This window comes from Xenopus tropicalis, chromosome 1 (assembly GCF_000004195.4).
Source record: "Xenopus tropicalis strain Nigerian chromosome 1, UCB_Xtro_10.0, whole genome shotgun sequence".
NCBI lineage: Eukaryota > Metazoa > Chordata > Amphibia > Anura > Pipidae > Xenopus > Xenopus tropicalis.
The window spans coordinates 200,653,429-200,677,336 of NC_030677.2; the positions used below are offsets into that span (position 1 = coordinate 200,653,429).

Here is a 23,908-nt window from a genome sequence, read left to right on the forward strand (position 1 = left end):
TACAGAGAAAAGGGAATCATTTAACCATTAAATAAACCCAATAGGAATGTTCTGCCCCCAATAAGGGGTAATTATATCTTAGTTGGGATCAAGTACAGGTACTGTTTTATTATTACAGAGAACACTATTCATGTAAGGTTATTACATCCAAACGCACTCCTCAGGCTTTGTATAGCTGCACTAAGCATCACCATGTCCATCCTGCCTCTTCTGCTGAATGGTGTACAGGTGTGCCTATTGACTCTGTAGAACCCTGGGGCTCCTGCAAACCTCAACATGGCAGTAAATCCATGGTGCCCACAGTGGGCTACATCAAAGAAGGACCAAATTGAGTCCTTTAGACTGATTCGGCAGCTTATCTGCCTGTGTGTGTGGGGACCCAGTTGGACCTCCCCAATCTATATCTGGCCAAAAATCGGCTACGTTCTGATCAGACAGGTTTGTTTTTCCCGTCGGATCGGGGGCCACATCGGCTCATTGATGTGGTCCTCAGTCCAAAGGCTCCTATACCTGTTGTTCTTGGGCCAAACAATTGAATTAGCCCAATAACACCCACCTTACGTGGGCATATTGGAAAAAAATCAGCTCCTTTGGCGACCTTGCCGAACGAGCGGAACTTAACGTGTATGCCCACCTAGGGTGACTTGGGTTTTCTAGGAAGATTAATAAAAAGACCAGAAGACTTCCCTTACACTTTGCCTCGCGGCTAGTCATAAATACCCCAACCAGGCAAAAGTGAAAGTGCGATAAAAGCATCTCTGCTTCTCCCAATACACGGAAAAAATCCGCTCTAGGCTGCAGCGACTTATTTCATTCTTAAAACAACAAAAGAACAATTTATCTAAATGTTTTCCCTTCGCGTAGATTTGCCCGGCAATGCCCGGGGGGGATCAGTTCAGGAAAGCCTGCAAACATGACTAATCTAATTTCATCCCTGTCCGCAGGGAGAGATCACAGGCTATAAAGGAGGGCAAGACAAGTAAAGTGATCACTAGATTAGTCAATGAAACGATCCTGCTCTCTCGCTCCCTTGGAACCGGGCCAAATGCAAAGTAACTCAAGCACAAATTAAATAACTTCCCATGAAATAATGTAAATTGGATGTGATTTAATCCTTTCATTGCTTCCGGCACATTTAGAAAATTAAGATGAACTTTATTCTGTCTGATAGACTTAGGCCTGTTTATATACGTGCCTCCAAATATCCTGTGCTTAAAGAGAAAAACATGTTGGCTTTACGCTCTTATTTTATTTTGTGCGCAAGCAGTTTTCTTTCAGCCCCCCCTCCCCTTTTCTGGCGCATCTGGCGTCATACTCGGAATCAAGGTAGATAGGATTCAGCCATGTTCCTTGTGCCTTTTATGTTCATTGAGGAGGGAAATTATTATTAACGCCTGAAACTGTCTAATGACACCACATTGCGGCACAATAAAGTAGATTTCAGGAACTGCCCCATGTTGTTACAGGTAAGGGATCCCTTATCCAGAAACCTGTTATCCAGAAAGCACATCTCCCATAGACTCCATTTTAATCAAATAATTCAGAATTTTAAAACTGATTACATTTTTTTCTGTTGTAATAAAACAGTACCTTGTAATTGATCCCAACTAAGATATAATTACCCCTTATTGGGGCAGAACAGTTCTATTGGATTTATTTAATGGTTAAATTATTCTCTTTTCTCTGTAATAATAAAACAGTACCTGTACTAGATCCCAACTAAGATATAATTACCCCTTATTGGGGGCAGAACAGTCCTATTGGGTTTATTTAATGGTTAAATGATTCCCCTTTTCTCTGTAATAATAAAACAGTACCTGTACTAGATCCCAACTAAGATATAATTACCCCTTATTGGGGGCAGAACAGTCCTATTGGGTTTATTTAATGGTTAAATGATTCCCTTTTCTCTGTAATAATAAAACAGTACCTGTACTTGATCCCAACTAAGATATAATTACCCCTTATTGGGGGCAGAACAGCCCTATTGGGTTTATTTAATGGTTAAATGATTCCCTTTTCTCTGTAATAATAAAACAGTACCTGTACTTGATCCCAACTAAGATATAATTACCCCTTATTGGGGGCAGAACAGCCCTATTGGGTTTATTTAATGGTTAAATGATTCCCTTTTCTCTGTAATAATAAAACAGTACCTGTACTTGATCCCAACTAAGATATAATTACCCCTTATTGGGGGCAGAACAATCCTGTTAGGTTTAATTAATGTTTTATTGATTTTTTATTAGACTTAAGGTATTTATATCCAAATTATGGAAAAAAACCCTATCCGGAATACCCTTGGTCCCGAGCATTCTGGATAACGGGTTCTATACGTGTATAGTGCTTTTGGTGCTGGTGGAAGATGGTGTGACGTGCTATAATAATTGAGCATATAAGAAAGAGTCATTGCTGGGTGATACCATAAAGACGATTAAATAAAAATCGGACCCTAATAGTAAAGTTGCGGCTGCATAGGCAATATAGTCTCCCATTAAAGACTTTCTTTTTGGAAGCTGGCTACATCAGGCAGGATAGGCAGTCCTTCTGCTAATAACTGTAGGAGGCCCAGTAATTGCTGCACCACAAAATATAGTGTTGTTTCCAGCATCATCTATATAGTGCCTAGAGCTGACCAACCGGAGAGTGTAGTGCAACAAGTGCCGGCTGGGGAAGCCAATACTGAAGAACACTTTAATCTTGGAGGCAGTGATCGAGCGCTGCATGAAATCCTTGTCTGGCTCCTTTGTAAAGCAGATGCATTAATGTGGGACCGGCAACCTTCAGAACATCAGCTACAAATGCCCTACAGCATTGCGTGTACTTAAACGAACAGTAACAACAAAAAATTATTGTTTTTTTAAAGTAATTGAAATATAACGTACTGTTGCCGTACACTGGTACAACTGGGGTGTTTGCTACAGTAACTCTACTATAGTTTATATCACAGGTATAAGAGCCCTTTGTCCGGAAACCTGTTATCCAGAAAGTACTGAATTACGGAAAGGCCATCTCCCATAGACTCCATTATAAGCAAATAATTCTAATGTTTAAAAATGATTTCCTTTTTCCCTGTAATAATAAAACAGAACCTTGTACTTGATCCCAACTAAGATATAATTACCCCTTATTGGGGGCAGAACAGCCCTATTGGGTTTATTTAATGGTTAAATGATTCCCTTTTCTCTGTAATAATAAAACAGTACCTGTACTTGATCCCAACTAAGATATAATTACCCCTTATTGGGGGCAGAACAGCCCTATTGGGTTTATTTAATGGTTAAATGATTCCCTTTTCTCTGTAATAATAAAACAGTACCTGTACTTGATCCCAACTAAGATATAATTACCCCTTATTGGGGCAGAACAGCCCTATTGGCTTTATTTAATGGTTAAATGATTCCCTTTTCTCTGTAATAATAAAACAGTACCTGTACTTGATCCCAACTAAGATATAATCAATCCTTATTGGGGCAAACCAATCCTGTTGGGTTTAAATGAGGTTTAAATGATTTTACAGCAGACTTAAGGTATGGAGATCCAAATTATGGAGAGATCCCTTATCCGGAAAGCCCCAAGTCCCGAGCATTCTGGAAAACAGGTCCCATACCTGTTATAAGCTGCTGTGTAGCCATAGGGGCAGCCATTCAAAGGAGAAAAGACACAGGTTACATTGCAGATAACAGATAAGCTCTGTAGAATATAATGGGCTTTATCTGTTATCTGCTATGTAACCTGTGTCTTTTCTCCTTTGAATGGCTGCCCTTGGGGCTACACAGCAGTTTAGTTTATATAAACTACAGTAGGGTTTCTGAAGCAAATACACCAGTTGTAACACTGCAGGACAACAGTACATTATATTGTAATTATTTTTATACACTTTCATATTTTGGTGTTACTGTTTCTTTAACTACATACGCTGCATCTAGCTCAGAGTCACAGACCAGTATAGCTATGGTTATATCCTGGGGTACAAAATCCCTATATTTAAGATCACTCCTGGGTCAATACAAAGTCATGGAAATCTAAGGAACATCAGTGAGAAGTAGCAGACTTCTGTAGCAGGAATGTTCCCCATCATGGAATGCACAACGCAGATGTAGAACAGTACATTGCCTCGGGAACAGGAGTGCCTCTACCTGCTGCCCACGTATAAACACAAGATAAGTATAACATTCGGCCACAGTGGTAGCCTGTGTGGCTAACAATCTTCAGGTTGGTTGGAAACCAAAATGGGGCACTGGTGAGCTGTTATGCATAGCAAGGGTCTTTTTGACACTTTTAATATGCTCCCCCCTCACCTCTACAAAATGTGCCCTTATCTTCTCTTGTTAAGATTGCAATACAACTGCATTTACACTGTATTGCATTTACACATCCCCAACCAGTGGCTCGGGGCAACATGTTGCTCCCCAACCCCTTGGATGTTGCTCCCAGTGGCCTCAAAGCAGGGGCTTATTTTTGAATTTCTGGCTTGGAGGCAAGTTTTAGTTGCATAAAACCCAGTGTAAAGCCAAACAGAGCCTTCTATAGGCTGCCAGTCCACATAGGGGCTACCAAATAGCCAATTATAGCTCTTATTGGCACCCCCAGAAACTTTTTCCATGCTTGTTTTGCTCCCCAACACTTTTTCCTTATGAATGTGGCTCACAGGTGTAAAAGGTTGGGGATCCCTGCTTTATACGCAGTTGTGCACAGTACAATTGCTGCCATGACAAAATGGATCAGCACCGGCCATTGTGATTTACGTGCTAGCCATTGCGACTCACATTGTATCTGGACAGCAAATTGCACTTGCCCCACATTTTTAAGGGTTCACCTCTAACCATAAGGGCTAATACTTGCTAAAGTGCAGTTGCCAGCAGCAACCAATCAGCAATAAGCTTTGGACGGACAATATCTTTGAGTATTATAAATATGATCGGTTGTTATTGGTAACAACATGAATCTAGCAAATGTGTTGATGTGTTAAATCAGCATCTATGTACAAATGACCATTATACACTATATATATATTATGTGTTTGACTGATTTTCTTTGGTGCTTATGTCATTATATCGATCCGCTACTCAAACAGTTTCCAGAGAAAAACATTAACTGGCTGAAAAAAAAATGGTCCTTTGGACTCCTATACATTGGACTGGGCAGCTACTGAGTCAACAGAACTGCTAAACAACATACAGCGAGCAGTGTGGCTGGCATTAATAACCTATATGTACATATGGCTAATGATAGTTAATTTAGGGCTGTATGTAGTGGTATGACAGCCAATGGTCAGGCTACAGTCAATTGTTGTTGAACTACAACACCCTTCATTCTCTGAAGTTGCAGGAAGTTGTACAACAATAACTAAAGGAACACAGGTTGGGCAACATGGATGTAACGTGTTACTTTGCCCTACCATCTCCATAAATCAAATTAAGTTAAGGGGTATATTCACCCATTAGTAGGGCCGGAGTGCTCAAACCTCAAAAACGTTCAGCCCACAGGAAAAGACGAGAGAACAAGGCCAGCACTAGAAAAGACTGGACCAATTAGCAAAAAGCGATGCAGTTAAAACATGTTTGTTTTTTATTTAAAGAAAAAAACATCTCAAACCTGGACAGCCTGATGCATTTCGTGCCAAAAGCGGACACTTAATCATATTCTACCATCTCCATGACTATAAAGTGTTACCACTGCCATCTGCTCCTACCCATTCATCCTACCGACAAGGGCAAATTTCCCCTCGTTGCAACCCACAAAGGCTGCTCTAATTGACGTGCCTACACTCCTAAAGTCTATATTATTTTAAAGCCAGAGCAATGAGAAGTTTCACACTAACACAAATGGAAGCCCCTCTCCAGCACCCATTGTGCTGTAACACTAGAAGCTGTTAGAAACCAAGGCCAACGTGCAGATACATGTTGCTAAAGTCTTTATGACACAATAGGTAGACATACAGTATGATGGAATAATATTATTACTGATGTGAACGGACATAGATAACAATGGCATGCAATTAGAGTAATGGTATCTGTTATACGGAAAACCAAAGCTTCAAATGCCGTCTTGCCCTAGTGTCCAATTTAATTGTCCATTTTTGGCAATTCCGCTTTTTTTCTCTGTAATAATAAAAGGTACTGTGTCCTTTATGGTAACTAAGCTGCATGAATCTATATCAGCGGCAACACAATCCTATTGGTGTTTTATACTGCATAAATGGCACAGTGCTCCACTTTACAGAAGGACTGCTTATTCTGGATTCTGGATAATAGATTCTATAATGGGGCTCATTAGTACATACTGTAGTACACTGTATAATGTAAATAGGGATTAAACTGGAATATCACCAATAGAGTAGGAAATATTTGGAGGTTGCCATGCACTGTATTGCTTACTGGTGATGCATGGCTGGGTGGGTCAGGTATATTCATGTAATGTAATCTCTTATCTGCTGGCAAGCACTGTGCAATTCCTTTAGCTTTCTGCTATCCTAGGCAATAACCAGACACTGGGCTTTCTATGTACTATGATTGTATTGTGAAATTTATGATTCCCGGTGCATCTTCAGAACCTGGCACAGAGGAATTCTGTAGCAAGTAATAAAGTAATATGTTTGCACCGGGGAGCAGTGAATTAGGGGTATAGCAGGGCAAGATAAGCGACGGTAACACGTTATCAGTGTTAAGCTCCCCAGTTGTTGTTGCGGTGCCAACTCCCTGCAACCACTGATAGCCATAGACTATCAGGGGTGATGAGAGTTATAGTTCTACAACAGCCACAGGGAAAATGCTGGACAGTACTACTTTATAGTAATAATGAAGCACTGAAAAGCAGATCTGAAAAGTCAGTTGTGTGCTTAGTTTGCACCACAGTTAATGTATCCAGCTGTAGTTGTTAGCAACTTTAAGGAACTCAACAATAGTCTTAACAACCAGCCCAACATTATGCTTGCATTATTAATAAATGTGAGACAGGTGCATGCCTTGGTGGAGAATGCGGGACCTACCAGTTCTTCTACAAAGGTGCTCCTATCACCCTAAATGCTTTGCCCTCTTGCAGTAACCAATAACAGTAATCTCTATGCATACTTACAAAATCTCATGTCTTTTCATCAATGCCACTATCACTATTTCTCCCTATGCAATATAACTCAAGTTAGGGCAGGACGCAATGTGTCAAACTTCCAGTTATGTGCTGAAGGGATTGATTTATTGATCTAGCGACCACCACTCACCTTTAGATCTATACTAGAAGCTGCGGTAAGCGAAGGATGGAACTCGATTGATGTGTTTTTAATCAACCTTAACTGCAGTATTACTATGTCAAACCACCCAAAGCTCCTAGGAGGCTTTTACTGGGTTTTTTTTTTTAATGTGCATGAGTTCTGCCTTTCTTTCCCAGTTGTATCGAACTATGGAACTGGTACTAAAGTGCTTATGAAGTGCTATACATGCTCCTTATATGAAACCGCTTTCACCCAGACAGGGACGACTCGCAGGGTACCTTGTACCTTGTAAAACGGTCTAAATTAGCAGAAAATGAAAGCAATGCCTTGTTTTCAGTCTGCTTTGCCATATTTTTCTCTGCAAACCCCTTTCTACAGCCACACGCTGGTACAAACACACTTTGTTGGGCTGCGCACAAATGACAGTCTAAAGCACTGTGTCCCGAGAGAGAGAGGTGCTTTGTGCCGTGCATCCCACCCCCCCCCCCTGCTGCCAGTAAAACCCCTTCAGACGTTAGCACTCACCTCTCTCCTTATTCTGAATGGAGTGCACGATTTCCTCCGCGTCCACATGTTTCGTCTCGTCAAAGTTGTGGATAGACATGGCATAGCCTTCCTCCTTAAAGGCGAGGTGGACCCCTTCCAAGGTGAAGAAGCAGTTCCGCTGCAGATTGTCGTCAGTGTAGAGGAGAAAAGCCTTGGTCCACTTGTGGTAGCGGAACATGGCCAGGAACATCTCTCCCATCTTGGAGTAGACTGGCGACACTCTGGTGAGGTGCGAGTATTCGTTGGACTTCTGCATGAAGCCAATTGCCAGCGCCCCAGCGGAGAGCATTGGGACGTTCCAGTGGGAGGCAAGTCTAGCCACGGGGGCTGCTGCATACTCACACACAGGACCAAGAATCACGTCAGGTTTCTGCAGCTGCATGGCTATGTCTATCAGGCTGAACAGTGCCTGGTTGCCACAGTCAGAGTCATTATAAATGACATTAAAGTGCATGCCTGGCAAGAGGGTCTGGTTCTCCTGAATGGACCGCAGGGCATGGTCAACGGCAGGTCTCACCCTATCCATTGAAAACATATAGGAGTTATCCTTAGGTAACAGCACTAGCATATTCACTGTGTCTTCATCCACCGGGTTGCTTTTGGCTAAAATAACCAAAGTCACCATCAAGCTTAACAAGAGGATAGAGGACATCCTTCCAAAAAATGCCAGAAAATGTGCAAAACCACCACCATAAAAAAAAGAAACTGTGCACCTACTCCCCCTGGGATGGCTGCCTCTATAAAGCCTCAATTCCCCTATACAGAGAATTCAAAAAAAACTCTTAACAATTTACTCTTAACTATTATTATTTTTATCTTTTTTTTTTTTTCCTTTTTTGGGGATTTTCTGCCTCAAAATAGGTTTCAAGTCAGTGATTTCTTTTTTGCTTGGGGTTCTCTAAGGTGACAGCCTGTGTTCTCATTGATAGAGCATCCCCTGTTTGATCCTATTCATTCTCCTTGTTCCTTAGTATACCCTCTGTTTAAATAGTGTGGCAGCCAAGCCTGTTACCACACATGGTGCACTGAGGAAGACTTTTTTTTTTTTCAAGTTACTCATTAACATTCCTGCGTCATTTCTCAGTCATCCGCCTCTTTCTTAAAGCTATACACACACACTCCCCTGGCAGCAGCAGCAGGGTATTGTTTAAGTTGGGGAGAGGGAGTAAAAAAAAAAAAAAAGTCCAACGGAATTATCCTAGGCAGGAGCTTGCACTGATTTATTGCTGCTCATTTTGCCCTGATATCATCCTACCTGATGCAAAAAACAAGCTGTCATTTCTCAATCAGGCAATGTTGCAGAACTATAACTCCCAGCATGGCTGTTGGACTGGGTGGTGGTTCATGGAGCTGTTTTTCAACACATTTCAAATGTATAGATAAAGACAATTCAGCATTATCCTTACTTTATAAGTGGATTGATGTTTGATCCTAAAACAACTGACTTTAGCTCTGAAGAAACAACAAGTAAGCTCTCTTGTAGATTGTAAGCTCTTTAGGGCAGGGCTCTCTTCACCTCTTGTATCGGTTATTGATTGCTTTATATGTTACTCTGTATGTCCAATGTATGAAACCCACTTATTGTACAGCGCTGCGGGGTATGTTGGCGCTTTATAAATAAATGTTATTATTATTAATAATAATAATAACTGCCTTTAGCTTTGAAGAAACAACAAGGTGCAGTTTATGGACACGGTGCTTGCCATTTGGCATTCGCTTTCTTGTAAATGCCAGCCTGATAAGGCATGGTTTTTTAAAGAAAACATTCTAATCAAGTATTGATCTGAACAAAAAGATTTTTTTTTTTTTTTATAAAAAGTCAGTGAATTTACTCACTGGTCGGGCTCGGACTCCCTGCGGATCCTGGTATGTTTCAGCAAGCTGGGTGGAAAAAATTCTTTGGGAACACTTTCCACTCTCTTGTCTAATGGAGCTGGTATGAAGCAATGAGTGGCACTTAGATCTTTCTGTCACTAGGTCAGGAAGGAATAGGTACCCCCGTATGCACCTCCAGGCAAAATTTGAAAAGAAAATTTTTGTAAAACAGGCAGTAGGAAAAAAAAGTCAAAGACGCCCAAAGAAACAGTTGGCTTTGTTTCCAGTGGAATCCCTATAAAAAGGTGAATGTTAGCTGCGTATGAATAATCATATAGGGGAGTGCAGTGGAGCTGACTGAAAGGCTTGTTCACAGATGAACTTCACTTGAGGGGCAGAGGAGGAGTCGGACTACAGAGTGAGCAGTCATTTGGAAAGTCCGGCTGCCTTTCGCTCTCAGACGGCTACTTCAGACTGCAGAAAAAGGACATGCCAATGGCGTCCAGGGGGGGTCATTTCAATGAGAATTCAAGTTTTATTAATGTTAATTACAAAAGAAAATAAAGGGTAACTTAGTGTTGTTCTGTTGGCAGCCCCAGCAATGCTGGGCAATGTTTAGAATACATGGTGATATAATATGAAGGCAGACAGACAAATGCAAAAATGAAAGACATGAATTCAGCTTGGGGGTCACCTTATACTCCCACCCTCCCTCCATGTTATATATATTTAATGCGTATTAAAAATAAAATGGCTTTTCTGTTCTTTCTTCTAAACCAGTGTGTTCCCAGATAGTGGAAACAATCAGCAAATTCATTATCTGTCATTTCAACAAAATGTTTTGGGGCATTTTCACCCCCTAATTGGGATATATTATTATTGCACTTTTTTTTTTTTTACGGCTCGTTAAGTGTTATAAAATGTGTATCAGGAGTCGGGTCTGAGAGGGGAGACGTCTGCCGACACATGGTCCAAAAGAAATTCTGATGTTTTTTTTTTTTCCCTTTTGAAAAGACGGACGAATTCTAGACGTACAGTGCCATCTACTGGCCTGCAAGAGAATTTAGGGAAAAAAGAATCTCAAACAATTTAATACATTTGGATGTACAGGTATCCTGAATGCTCGGGACCTGGCGTTTTCGGGATAATTTGTCTTTCCATAACTTGGATCTCCATACCTTATGTCTACTAAATATCATTTAAACATGAAATAACCCCAATAGGACTGTTCTGCCCCAATAAGGGGTAATTATATCTTAGTTGGGATCAAGTACAGGTACTGTTTTATTATTACAGAGAAAAGGGAATCATTTAACCATTAAATAAACCCAATAGGGCTGTTCTGCCCCAATAAGGGGTAATTATATCTTAGTTGGGATCAAGTACAGGTACTGTTTTATTACTACAGAGAAAAGGGAATCATTTAACCATTAAATAAACCCAATAGGACTGTTCTGCCCCCAATAAGGGGTAATTATATCTTAGTTGGGATCAAGTACAGGTACTGTTTTATTATTACAGAGAAAAGGGAATCATTTAACCATTAAATAACCCCAATAGGGCTGTTCTGCCCCCAATAAGGGGTAATTATATCTTAGTTGGGATCAAGTACAGGTACTGTTTTATTATTACAGAGAAAAGGGAATCATTTAACCATTAAATAACCCCAATAGGGCTGTTCTGCCCCCAATAAGGGGTAATTATATCTTAGTTGGGATCAAGTACAGGTACTGTTTTATTATTACAGAGAAAAGGGAATCATTTAACCATTAAATAAACCCAATAGGGCTGTTCTGCCCCAATAAGGGGTAATTATATCTTAGTTGGGATCAAGTACAGGTACTGTTTTATTATTACAGGGGTAAAGGAAATCATTTTTAAACATTTGAATTATTTGATTACAATGGGGTCTATGGGAGATGACCTTCCCATAATTCTGAGCTTTCTGGATAATGGGTTTCCTGGATAACAGATCCCATACCTGAATTTTTAAGCTTGCAGTTTGTTTTTGCATTTCATAAGTGCGCAATAAATTACGGGCGGCTACTGCTGATTCCCAAATATTGATCAATATTTATTGAAGTAATGATCCAAATGAAAATAATGGTTTAAAAAAATAAATAGTTTAGAGAAGTTTATAATAGTTGAGGTCCTGTTGGGCTAGGTGGAGGATGAGATTGCTGTCAGCTGGTATTTGGTGATGGACACTGATCTCACTAATGGTTAAGCAGAGAGAGCCGAGAGGCCGGGGTTAACTGTCTGCCATGAAGTCACCGTGGCTCTGACTGACAGAGGATAATAAATGACGTATGGAAGACGGCAGCGCGGCCGATTGATCCTCAGAGTTTAATTTTCTTTCTGTTCCCAAACGAGAGGAGATTAATATTGAATTATTTTCTTAAGTTATTAGTCCAAACAGAGCGACTGGTTTCTTCTCAGTCTGACACAAAAAAGGAAATTGCAAAATACAGGAGAGCTCGGCCCGAGATACCCATCTGTCTTATTAAATGGAAATGGATATCCGATAGGAAAAGGCCTGATGTTATCCACATCCGTACCCTTCCAGCCACAAACTCATGTACCCTTATATAAATATTACTGATTAACGTTCAGAAATTGTCCCCCAAAAAATCCACATTAAAAAAAAAAAACACGTTATTACTATAAACACGTTATTATTTTGTATAGCGTTGCAGTGAATGGTGAGATTTATTTCATGGATTTTTATCATTTGCTGATTGTGTACATTTTTTTTTCTTTTTTTTTATTATTATCACATTGTCTTTTTTTATGTATTTTAACCCTTTAGGTGCTGCGACACTTTAATCTTGCCAGCACAGGGGTTGTTAGGGAACGGGCAGCACAAAGTAGATCTAAGAGAAAGCCATAGATTCTACTGCCTTGGCACTGTGGCACTTTGATGGCAAGGGGTAGATCCTACAATCTACAGCACTGAAAGAGTTAACAATAGTGATGAGCGAATCTGTTCCGTTTCGCTTCGCCGAAAAATTCGTGAATCTTTCAAAAGATCCGCGAAACGGCAAAAAATTCGCAAAACGGCGAAAAATGTTGCGCGACAAAAAAATTTGTCGCCCGCGGCTATTATTTGTCGCACGGCTATTCTTTTGTCGCCCGCGGCTATTATTTTGTCGCACGGCTATTGTTTCGTCGCCCGCGGCTATTGTTTTGTCGCATGGCTATTGTTTCGTCGCCCGCGGCTATTGTTTTGTCGCACGGCTATTGTTTTGTTGCCCGCGGCTATTGTTTTGTCGCCCACGGCTATTGTTTTGTCGCCCGCGGCTATTGTTTTGTCACCCGCGGCTATTGTTTTGTCGTGTGGCTATTGTTTCGTCGCCCGCAGCTATTGTTTTGTCGCGTGGCTATTGTTTCGTCGCCCGCAGCTATTGTTTTGTCGCGTGGCTATTGTTTCGTCGCCCGTGGCTATTGTTTTGTCGCGCGGCTATTGTTTTGTTGCCCGCGGCTATTGTTTTGTCGCCCGCGGCTATTGTTTCATCGCCCGCGGCTATTGTTTCGTCGCCTGCGGCTATTATTTTGATGCCCACGACTATTCTTTTTTGACGCCCGCGACAATTTTTTGACGTGCGGCGAATTTTTCTGCGGCGAAATATTTCGCCCATCACTAGTTAACAAGAATAAATTCTCTGTTTAGGTATCTGTATTTATTTTTTGTATGTTAATTACATGCAGGGGTCATTGATGGGTATTTTACAGTAAGGGTATATTTAGAGTTGCCCCCTGGCCAGAATGTTACCGGCCTGGCTGGTAAAAATTATGCTTGATGCCAATGTTATTAATAAGGAAGAAAGATAAAGATATAGGAAGGCAGGTATTCGCCATTGTCTCGGGTTGGCTGGCCACAGCCTTTCTTATCTGCTCCCGTGTGGGTATGCTGCAAGTATTGCTATGTTCTTAGATAAAAGGCATAAAGCTACTGCCAGCTGCTGTCCATAATAACTGCCTTCCATAGAGTAGGTTGGTGACTTAAAGTGACTCTTCTTCTATAGCTTCCGATCTTGAGTGAAGGTTTAAAGCAATGGAAAATGAGGGCATAGTTCTAAGGCAACTTTGTGCCATCATTGCATGATTTATAGATGTAGATTACTGCAATGCCACGGCCAGGGTCCACATCATTTGACAACTAAAATCATCTAGAAAAGTTATTTTCCCTCTTCTGAATCAATAGATTTATGTTTGCAGGGCAGTTTGCATGGAAGGCTAATTGTTGAATAGTATGTGGTTAAACACTGCCCTCCACTGTTATTTGAAGGTATTGCAACAAAGTAAACCATGCAGTTTGACTGCTGAGAAATACTTATCTCTTATGGGTAGATGTATCAAGGGCAAAGATGGAAATGTTGTTCCTTCTCAACAAAAAACTGCTTTCCTCCCACAGATTTCGAATCTCTTTCAGATTTATACGTTATCCCCCATATTTCACTCTGATTTTTAGAGTAAGCCACCCCCAGCCACTTCTGTGCTCCCACCTCTTATACAAAAGAGCAACTGTTAAAGGGATGTAGATATTTTTTCCAAGACATATTTAAACATAATTCCCTACATAATGAGAAAAATTGGCCACAATTGGCCCTTTGTTTGCACTTTGCCTACTGCGCAGGTCATTGGGCAAATAGCCACAGGCCTCTCCATTTCAGAGCACATAGACCTGCAGAATGCATCAGCGCTTGGTACAAGAGAGGTGGGAGAAGGTTAGGAATGAAGGTGTTCTGCCCCGTATCTTGCACCTCATTCAGAGCTACAAAGCATGGAGTGGCAGGAGGAGCAGAATGCATCGGGGGTGCCGCTCTGCACCAAGCGCTGGGCCCCTGGGACACCGAGAGCAGCAGGGCCCTGGGTGCAAGTTCTTCATACATGAGGCTCTTGCACTTGCACTCGGGGGTTAAATAAATTACCCCTCATGTGGAATCAAACGTGGAGCAGTCTCTCCATATATTATATATATATCCAGGCCCCAACATGCCACTCCTTTAGGTAGGAGAGGTGTCAGGGAGGGGGCATTGCTGTACAGCAGACCCATTGGTCCGGGTCCCCTGATGATCGAACCCCCCCCACCCCCTGCAACTGTGGGGTCTACTGTATAGATATGCCACTGATCTGTGCCTCCAAAGATACCCTCAGTAGCCCCATCCTCTTTTCTTATTCCCTGCACTTGCCCTGTGCTGCTGGCACTTACCGGAGCTTAGGGGCCCACTCACTATATACTGTATATATACACTATAAATGTCACAGTATAACCTGAGCTTAGGGGCCCACTCACTATATACTGTATATATACACTATAAATGTCACAGTATAACCTGAGCTTAGGGGCCCACTCACTATATACTGTATATATACACTATAAATGTCACAGTATAACCTGAGCTTAGGGGCCCACTCACTATATACTGTATATATACACTATAAATGTCACAGTATAACCTGAGCTTAGGGACCCACTCACTATATACTGTATATATACACTATAAATGTCACAGTATAACCTGAGCTTAGGGGCCCACTCACTATATACTGTATATATACACTATAAATGTCACAGTATAACCTGAGCTTAGGGACCCACTCACTATATACTGTATATATACACTATAAATGTCACAGTATAACCTGAGCTTAGGGGCCCACTCACTATATACTGTATATATACACTATAAATGTCACAGTATAACCTGAGCTTAGGGACCCACTCACTATATACTGTATATATACACTATAAATGTCACAGTATAACCTGAGCTTAGGGGCCCACTCACTATATACTGTATATATAGAATATAAATGTCACAGTATAACCTGAGCTTAGGGGCCCACTCACTATATACTGTATATAGAATAAATGTCACAGTATAACCTGAGTGGGGCCACTCACTATATACTGTATATATACAATATAAATGTCACAGTATAACCTGAGCTTAGGGGCCCACTCACTATATACTGTATATATACAATATAAATGTCACAGTATAACCTGAGCTTAGGGGCCCACTCACTATATACTGTATATATACAATATAAATGTCACAGTATAACCTGAGCTTAGGGGCCCACTCACTATATACTGTATATATACAATATAAATGTCACAGTATAACCTGAGCTTAGGGACCCACTCACTATATACTGTATATATACAATATAAATGTCACAGTATAACCTGAGCTTAGGGACCCACTCACTATATACTGTATATATACAATATAAATGTCACAGTATAACCTGAGCATAGGGGCCCACTCACTATATACTGTATATATACAATATAAATGTCACAGTATAACCTGAGCTTAAGGCCCCACTCACTATATACTGTATATATACAATATAAATGTCACAGTATAACCTGAGCTTAAGGCCCCACTCACTATATACTGTATATATACAATATAAATGTCACAGTATAACCTGAGCATAGGGGCCCACTCACTATATACTGTATATATACAATATAAATGTCACAGTATAACCTGAGCTTAAGGCCCCACTCACTATATACTGTATATATACAATATAAATGTCACAGTATAACCTGAGCTTAGGGACCCACTCACTATATACTTTATATATAATATATAAATGTCACAGTATAACCTGAGCTTAGGGACCTACTCACTATATACCGTATATATACAATATAAATGTCACAGTATAACCTGAGCTTAGGGACCTACTCACTAAATACTGTATATATACACTATAAATGTCACAGTATAACCTGAGCTTAGGGACCTACTCACTAAATACTGTATATATACACTATAAATGTCACAGTATAACCTGAGCTTAGGGACCCACTCACTATATACTGTATATATACACTATAAATGTCACAGTATAACCTGAGCTTAGGGACCTACTCACTATATACTGTATATATACAATATAAATGTCACAGTATAACCTTAGCTTAGGGGCCCACTCACTATATACTGTATATATAGAATATAAATGTCACAGTATAACCTGAGCTTAGGGGCCCACTCACTATATACTGTATATATAGAATATAAATGTCACAGTATAACCTGAGCTTAGGGGCCCACTCACTATATACTGTATATATAGAATATAAATGTCACAGTATAACCTGAGCTTAGGGGCCCACTCACTATATACTGTATATATACAATATAAATGTCACAGTATAACCTGAGCTTAGGGGCCCACTCACTAAATACTGTATATATACACTATAAATGTCACAGTATAACCTGAGCTTAGGGACCTACTCACTAAATACTGTATATATACAATATAAATGTCACAGTATAACCTGAGCTTAGGGACCTACTCACTATATACTGTATATATACACTATAAATGTCACAGTATAACCTGAGCTTAGGGGCCCACTCACTATATACTGTATATATACAATATAAATGTCACAGTATAACCTGAGCTTAGGGACCTACTCACTATATACTGTATATATACAATATAAATGTCACAGTATAACCTGAGCTTAGGGGCCCACTCACTATATACTGTATATATACAATATAAATGTCACAGTATAACCTGAGCTTAGGGGCTCACTCACTATATACTGTATATATACAATATAAATGTCACAGTATAACCTGAGCTTAGGGACCCACTCACTATATACTGTATATATACAATATAAATGTCACAGTATAACCTGAGCTTAGGGGCCCACTCACTATATACTGTATATATACAATATAAATGTCACAGTATAACCTGAGCTTAGGGGCTCACTCACTATATACTGTATATATACAATATAAATGTCACAGTATAACCTGAGCTTAGGGACCCACTCACTATATACTGTATATATACAATATAAATGTCACAGTATAACCTGAGCTTAGGGGCCCACTCACTATATACTGTATATATACAATATAAATGTCACAGTATAACCTGAGCTTAGGGGCCCACTCACTATATACTGTATATATACAATATAAATGTCACAGTATAACCTTAGCTTAGGGGCCCACTCACTATATACTGTATATATACAATATACATGTCACAGTATAACCTGAGCTTAGGGCCCCACTCACTATATACTGTATATATACAATATAAATGTCACAGTATAACCTGAGCTTAGGGCCCCACTCACTATATACTGTATATATACAATATAAATGTCACAGTATAACCTGAGCTTAGGGCCCCACTCACTATATACTGTATATATACAATATAAATGTCACAGTATAACCTGAGCTTAGGGGCCCACTCACTATATACTGTATATATACAATATAAATGTCACAGTATAACCTGAGCTTAGGGGCCCACTCACTATATACTGTATATATACACTATAAATGTCACAGTATAACCTGAGCTTAGGGGCCCACTCACTATATACTGTATATATACAATATAAATGTCACAGTATAACCTGAGCTTAGGGACCCACTCACTATATACTGTATATATACACTATAAATGTCACAGTATAACCTGAGCTTAGGGGCCCACTCACTATATACTGTATATATACAATATAAATGTCACAATACAAGGCTGATTAGCAATTAAATCAAATTTATATTACATATCCTCAAAAACCAGTGCAGCCCTGTATATAACAGACAGACCTACTCTGCTTAATGATTAGTGACAACCCCCTAGCTTAGCTGCCCAGAGCACACTTAGCATGTGCAGTGTCACTGACTCTCCTAACAAGATCCAAGATAGGGAGCTCCTGTGCACAACTTTGTAGGCCTGGGTCATTCCTGTTATAGAGATGCTGGGACAGTCAGTGCTGGAACAGTGAGTTCAGTATATACAATATGGGACCTGTTAGCCAGAATGCTTTGGACCTGAGGTTTTGCAGATAAGGAGTCCCCATACCATAAATCTACTAAAAAAAAAACCATTAAAACATGAAAAAAACCCAATAGGACTGTTCTGCCCCCCATTAGGGGTAATTATATCTTAGGTGGGATCAAGTACAGGTACTGTTTTATTATTACAGAGAAAAGGGAATCATTTAACCATGAAATAAACCCAATAGGGCTGTTCTGCCCCCAATAAGGGGTAATTATATCTTAGTTGGGATCAAGTACAGGTACTGTTTTATTATTACAGAGAAAAGGGAATCATTTAACCATGAAATAAACCCAATAGGGCTGTTCTGTCCCCAATAAGGGGTAATTATATCTTAGTTGGGATCAAGTACAGGTACTGTTTTATTATTACAGAGAAAAGGGAATCATTTAACCATGAAATAAACCCAATATAGCTGTTCTGCCCCCAATAAGGGGTAATTATATCTTAGTTGGGATCAAGTACAGGTACTGTTTTATTATTACAGAGAAAAGGGAATCATTTAACCATGAAATAAACCCAATAGGGCTGTTCTGCCCCCAATAAGGGGTAATTATATCTTAGTTGGGATCAAGTACAGGTACTGTTTTATTATTACAGAGAAAAGGGAATCATTTAACCATTAAATAAACCCAATAGGGCTGTTCTGCCCCAATAAGGGGTAATTATATCTTAGTTGGGATCAAGTACAGGTACTGTTATTACATTAAAAAGGAAATCATTTTTTATCATTTAAATTATTTGATTATAATGAGTCAATGGAAGATGGCCTTCCCTAAATTCTGAGCTTTTTGGATAACGGGTTTCAGGATAACGGGTCTCATACCTGTATGGCATTTCTAGGGTTCAGTTCTCCTTTAATTGAAAAGCTACTGGACACAATGGTCAAGACAAAGAAAAGAAACATCAATGTATCTTCCCATATTAACGTTATTGAAATAGAATTGGAGAAAATGCCTTCCTGGGTAACTGCTAATGTCCTCTACAGGGATCCATAGGTATGGCAATGTATGCTGGCAGGAAGTAGTACCCTTTATAATATGCCTATATGTTGCTAGCATATGTCTATGAAACCAATAAAGAACCCAGCATTGTTACAGATAACTGTAATGCTATAAGCTCTATCCCATTCCGTATGGAGGAGTTTGGAAGGGCGAGTTGGGATGAGAAGTGCACGAGGACAGAAGGAAGCTAGGGAAAGCCTTTATGGGGACCCAGTGGGAGCATCCATCTCCCTGACAGCTTGGCCCTTGCTCTTTCCTAGAGAAGGCTTTTTGGATGAGCGAGAGGCTTCTTTCTCTAGGAAATTCCTCTGGAACAGCAAACCCCGCTGTGGTTAGAATAAGACGTCTGGAAAGGGAGTAGGTGTTTTTCATTTCAGCCTCCCAGCTGGCATTGTTCTCTTACCGGTTATTAAGGACACAACAAAAACAAGTCGTTGGGAATCTGGGATCTGGGATCAAGTACAGGTACTGTTTTATTATTACAGAGAAAAGGGGATCATTTAACCATTAAATAAACCCAATAGGGCTGTTCTGCCCCCAATAAGGGGTAATTATATCTTAGTTGGGATCAAGTACAGGTACTGTTTTATTATTACAGAGAAAAGGGAATCATTTAACCATTAAATAAACCCAATAGGACTGTTCTGCCCCAATAAGGGGTAATTATATCTTAGTTGGGATCAAGTACAGGTACTGTTTTATTATTACAGAGAAAAGGGAATCATTTAACCATTAAATAAACCCAATAGGGCTGTTCTGCCCCCAATAAGGGGTAATTATATCTTAGTTGGGATCAAGTACAGGTACTGTTTTATTATTACAGAGAAAAGGGAATCATTTAACCATTAAATAAACCCAATAGGATTGTTCTGCCCCCAATAAGGGGTAATTATATCTTAGTTGGGATCAAGTACAGGTACTGTTTTATTATTACAGAGAAAAGGGAATCATTTAACCATTAAATAAACCCAATAGGGCTGTTCTGCCCCCAATAAGGGGTAATTATATCTTAGTTGGGATCAAGTACAGGTACTGTTTTATTATTACAGAGAAAAGGGAATCATTTAACCATTAAATAAACCCAATAGGGCTGTTCTGCCCCAATAAGGGGTAATTATATCTTAGTTGGGATCAAGTACAGGTACTGTTTTATTATTACAGAGAAAAAGGAAATAAGTTTTAAAATTCTGTATTGTTTGATTAAAATGGAGTCTATGGGAGACGGGCTTTCCGTAATTCTGAGCTTTCCAGGTAATGGGTTTTCCGGATAAGGGATCCCATACCTGTAATAATGAAACAGTAGCTTGTACTTAATGGTAACTAAGCTGCAGGAATCCATATTGATGGCAACACATTCCTATTTGGTTAATTTCATGGTTAAAGGAAAACTATACACCCAGAATGAATAATTAACCAACAGATCATGTTTAGTGACCTATTAAAGAATCTTACCAAACTGGAATATATATATATCAGTAAATATTGCCCTTTTACATCCTTTCCCTTGAGCCGCCATTTAGTGATGGGTTGTGTGCTCCCTCAGAGATCAGCTGACAGGAAGTGATGCAGCTCTAACTGTAACAGGAAGTAGTGTGGGAGTAAAAGGCAGAACTCTGCCCATTCATTGGCTGATGGGGCCTAGCATGTATGTGTGCCTTGGCTTGTTTGTGTGCACTGTGACTCCTATGATCCCAGGGGGTGGCCCTTAGTACATAAAATGGCAGTTTTCTACTTAGGATTACCCAATGGCACATACTACTAAAAAAGTATATTTAGATGAAAATGTTTTATTTATGTAACGCTTGTTTGGCTTATAAATGGCAAAACCCAGGCTAGTATTTGGTATAGAGCATGTGTTACATGCAACCTTAATACACAGGAGTGGGCCTCCACTATGTGGGAGGTATTTAATGGAGCTGAGGGTGTAGTTGCACTACAACTATATAAGCTTGTGTGGTGCAGATAGAATAATGGACGCCAGAAAGGTTCTTGCTGATGAACTATAGTACAGGTTTATTTGACAAGGCACAACTTAAATAGTGCAGCAGGGATTATACTCACAGACACAGCAGTATAGGAATTGTAGTCACAAATGGAGAATGCAGATGTGACCCTTAGGAACAGAATATCCCACTTGGAGGATGCACAGAGGATTAGCTGATACCCGAGATATAGACCTTTCAGAAGGGAGTGTTCCGGCCGACTGTGGTCCAGGGGAGAGCTCCTAACACTGGTACCTGGCGTCTAATAAAACCGGTCCCTAAAGAACAACAACAGAGCCGGGGTGGGCTAAACCCTTTTACAACTCCTGGTTGGGGCTATTAACTGCCCTTGCTAAATAAGCTGACTATGCTCACCACTTCTAGAGGGTGCTATTAATAAATCTGACTGTGCTGGCTTTACCTCGTTCACGGGGCCCTGTCCCCGACTTAAATAAAGATGTTTCTCTTTACTGGGGCCTTATGCCTCCAGGCTCAATGACGTGAAGCCGGAGACAACAGCAGCCAAAAGAGGAAGACACTTCCTTGTGCAAGACACTATATAGTCTGCCAAGGGGAGTGGTCAACCTGGCTAAACCTATTAGGGATAGTGTTTCAGCTGTAACCTGAGTACAGAGGGCTCTGCCCTATAACAGTACAGATAAAATTAGATAAGGGATAACACCATAGGGAGCTTAACCCTATGGGTCCCTACATTTAGATGAAGCGGGGTTTTACATATGAGCTGTTTATGCAATATATTTATATAGAGACCCACATTGTTTGGGGGTATAGTTTTCCATTAACATTTACACCTTAATATGCATTGGTTGTAGATAATTCAGCCACAGAAGCTTTCAGTATGGCATTTTCATTTGTGCAAACATTCATGCATTCCGTGCACCTATTTCCTGTGAAACAGTATATGAGGCTCGACGTGTTTAGTTATAAGCAACAGGAATATTGAAAGTTTGGCTGAATGAATCGTATCGAATAACTGTTTGTAAAACATGCTAGACACCGGCGTGCAACTGCAAGCCACACATTTTCAATGGAAATTGCTTCTGCTGAGGTGGTCTTTTTATATGATTGTGGTCTAGACAAATGTATTATATATTTACTGCGCTGGGCTAGAAACCTAACCAGAGGCCTTTCCAGAATTTCAGTAATTCCTTTTGTGGACAGACATTGTAAAATTAGGAGAGATGTGAATGCAAAAAACAGAGAGGCCGTGCCTCTTCAGCGGAGATTGCGGGACAGGCTTTCTGCATCTGTGGCAAAGCTGCCAATCTCCCGCGGAGCAGGGTTCCTCGGAGCAGGACGGAAAAGAATTCTACACAGAATTAATAGGGAAATGGCTTCTGCTGATTTTTAAAGGGATATTTGGCAAACGTGCCCTAAGGTGTTATGGTTTTAGGCTAATACATTGGAATACATAGTAACATAGTAGTAACATAGTAAGTTGGATTAAAAAAAGACATACGTCCATCACGTTCAACCATAATGCCTATATATAACCTGCCTAACTGCTAGTTTATCCAGAGGAAGGCAAAAAACCCCATCTGAAGCCTCTCTAATTTGCCGCAGAGGGGAAAAAATTCCTTCCCGACCCCAAGCGAAGGTGGAATATTAACACTACATTTATTCCTGGAAGTTCTCACAGTATTTATGTCATTACATATTTTCTAGATAAGAGCTAAATCAGCTCATCAAAAAGTGCAGTATTGTATCCCTTTAAAGGGCATCTATCACCGCCGTATCATTGCTAAATTGTTTCCCCACTAGAGGTGTAGGGCTAATAGAGCCCCCACTCTGGTTGGGGGAAACCATGCTATTTCTGCCAGAAAATGCTACTAACGAGCGCTAGGCCTCCCAAACTGGGAGAGAGCTAATGGTTTCAGTGACCATGTTGGGAATGTACACATGCCAGCAAATGGTCCTAGCGAGTATTATGCCACCTGAACTGGGAGCTTCTGGTTCTGGCGGCCATGATGGGACTGAACAAATGTCCCTTGGGTGCCTATATAATTGGAAACTTTTTTCTTTAAAACTTGACTTTATCCCTTTCTGTGTTTAGATGCCGATCCTACTAACTTGCTGGTCATTCAGCTCAGGCTGATTGGGGATAAATGTGACGTCAAACAGAATTTGCAGAATCTGCTGGCGAAACTCTCTTCTTCCGGTACTTGACACAAGCGCCAAACGACGGGGCAGGATAAACAAAGGAACTTGTGTTCTGCTATAACTGGGAATGAGGTACAACAGTCTCTCAGGAATCTACTTGGGAAAAGGAGAAAACAATGGAGAGATTGGAGACCCCTCGCCGGCTGCTCTGAGCTCCATCTGCAGGAGGGAAAATCCCCAGTGCATGCTGGGAAGTGCAGGCATCACTGACTCCATAGGAAACAATACACTGGATGAACTGCCCACTGACTTTTACATTCTACCATTTTAAATAAGAAAAGCTGTAGTGATTGTGAAATATTTGTTGCTCT

The 23,908-nt window shown here is 40.3% G+C and overlaps 1 protein-coding gene across 4 annotated transcripts in view; it reads right to left on the reverse strand.

The window, feature by feature from the left end:
• npr3 (natriuretic peptide receptor 3) overlaps nt 1-8,932 on the reverse strand; it is a 59,464-nt gene extending 50,532 nt beyond the window's left edge. For 2 of the 4 annotated variants that reach the window (XM_004910421.4, XM_004910420.4), the window contains exon 1: nt 7,736-8,932. In XM_004910421.4, coding sequence (XP_004910478.1) covers nt 7,736-8,408 — 673 coding nt within the window. In that variant the 5' untranslated portion in view covers nt 8,409-8,932. The remainder of the gene's footprint in view (nt 1-7,735) is intronic. The other 2 variants (XM_004910419.4, XM_002936681.5) reach the window with 2 other exon arrangements.
• Nucleotides 8,933-23,908: the final 14,976 nt, after the last annotated feature.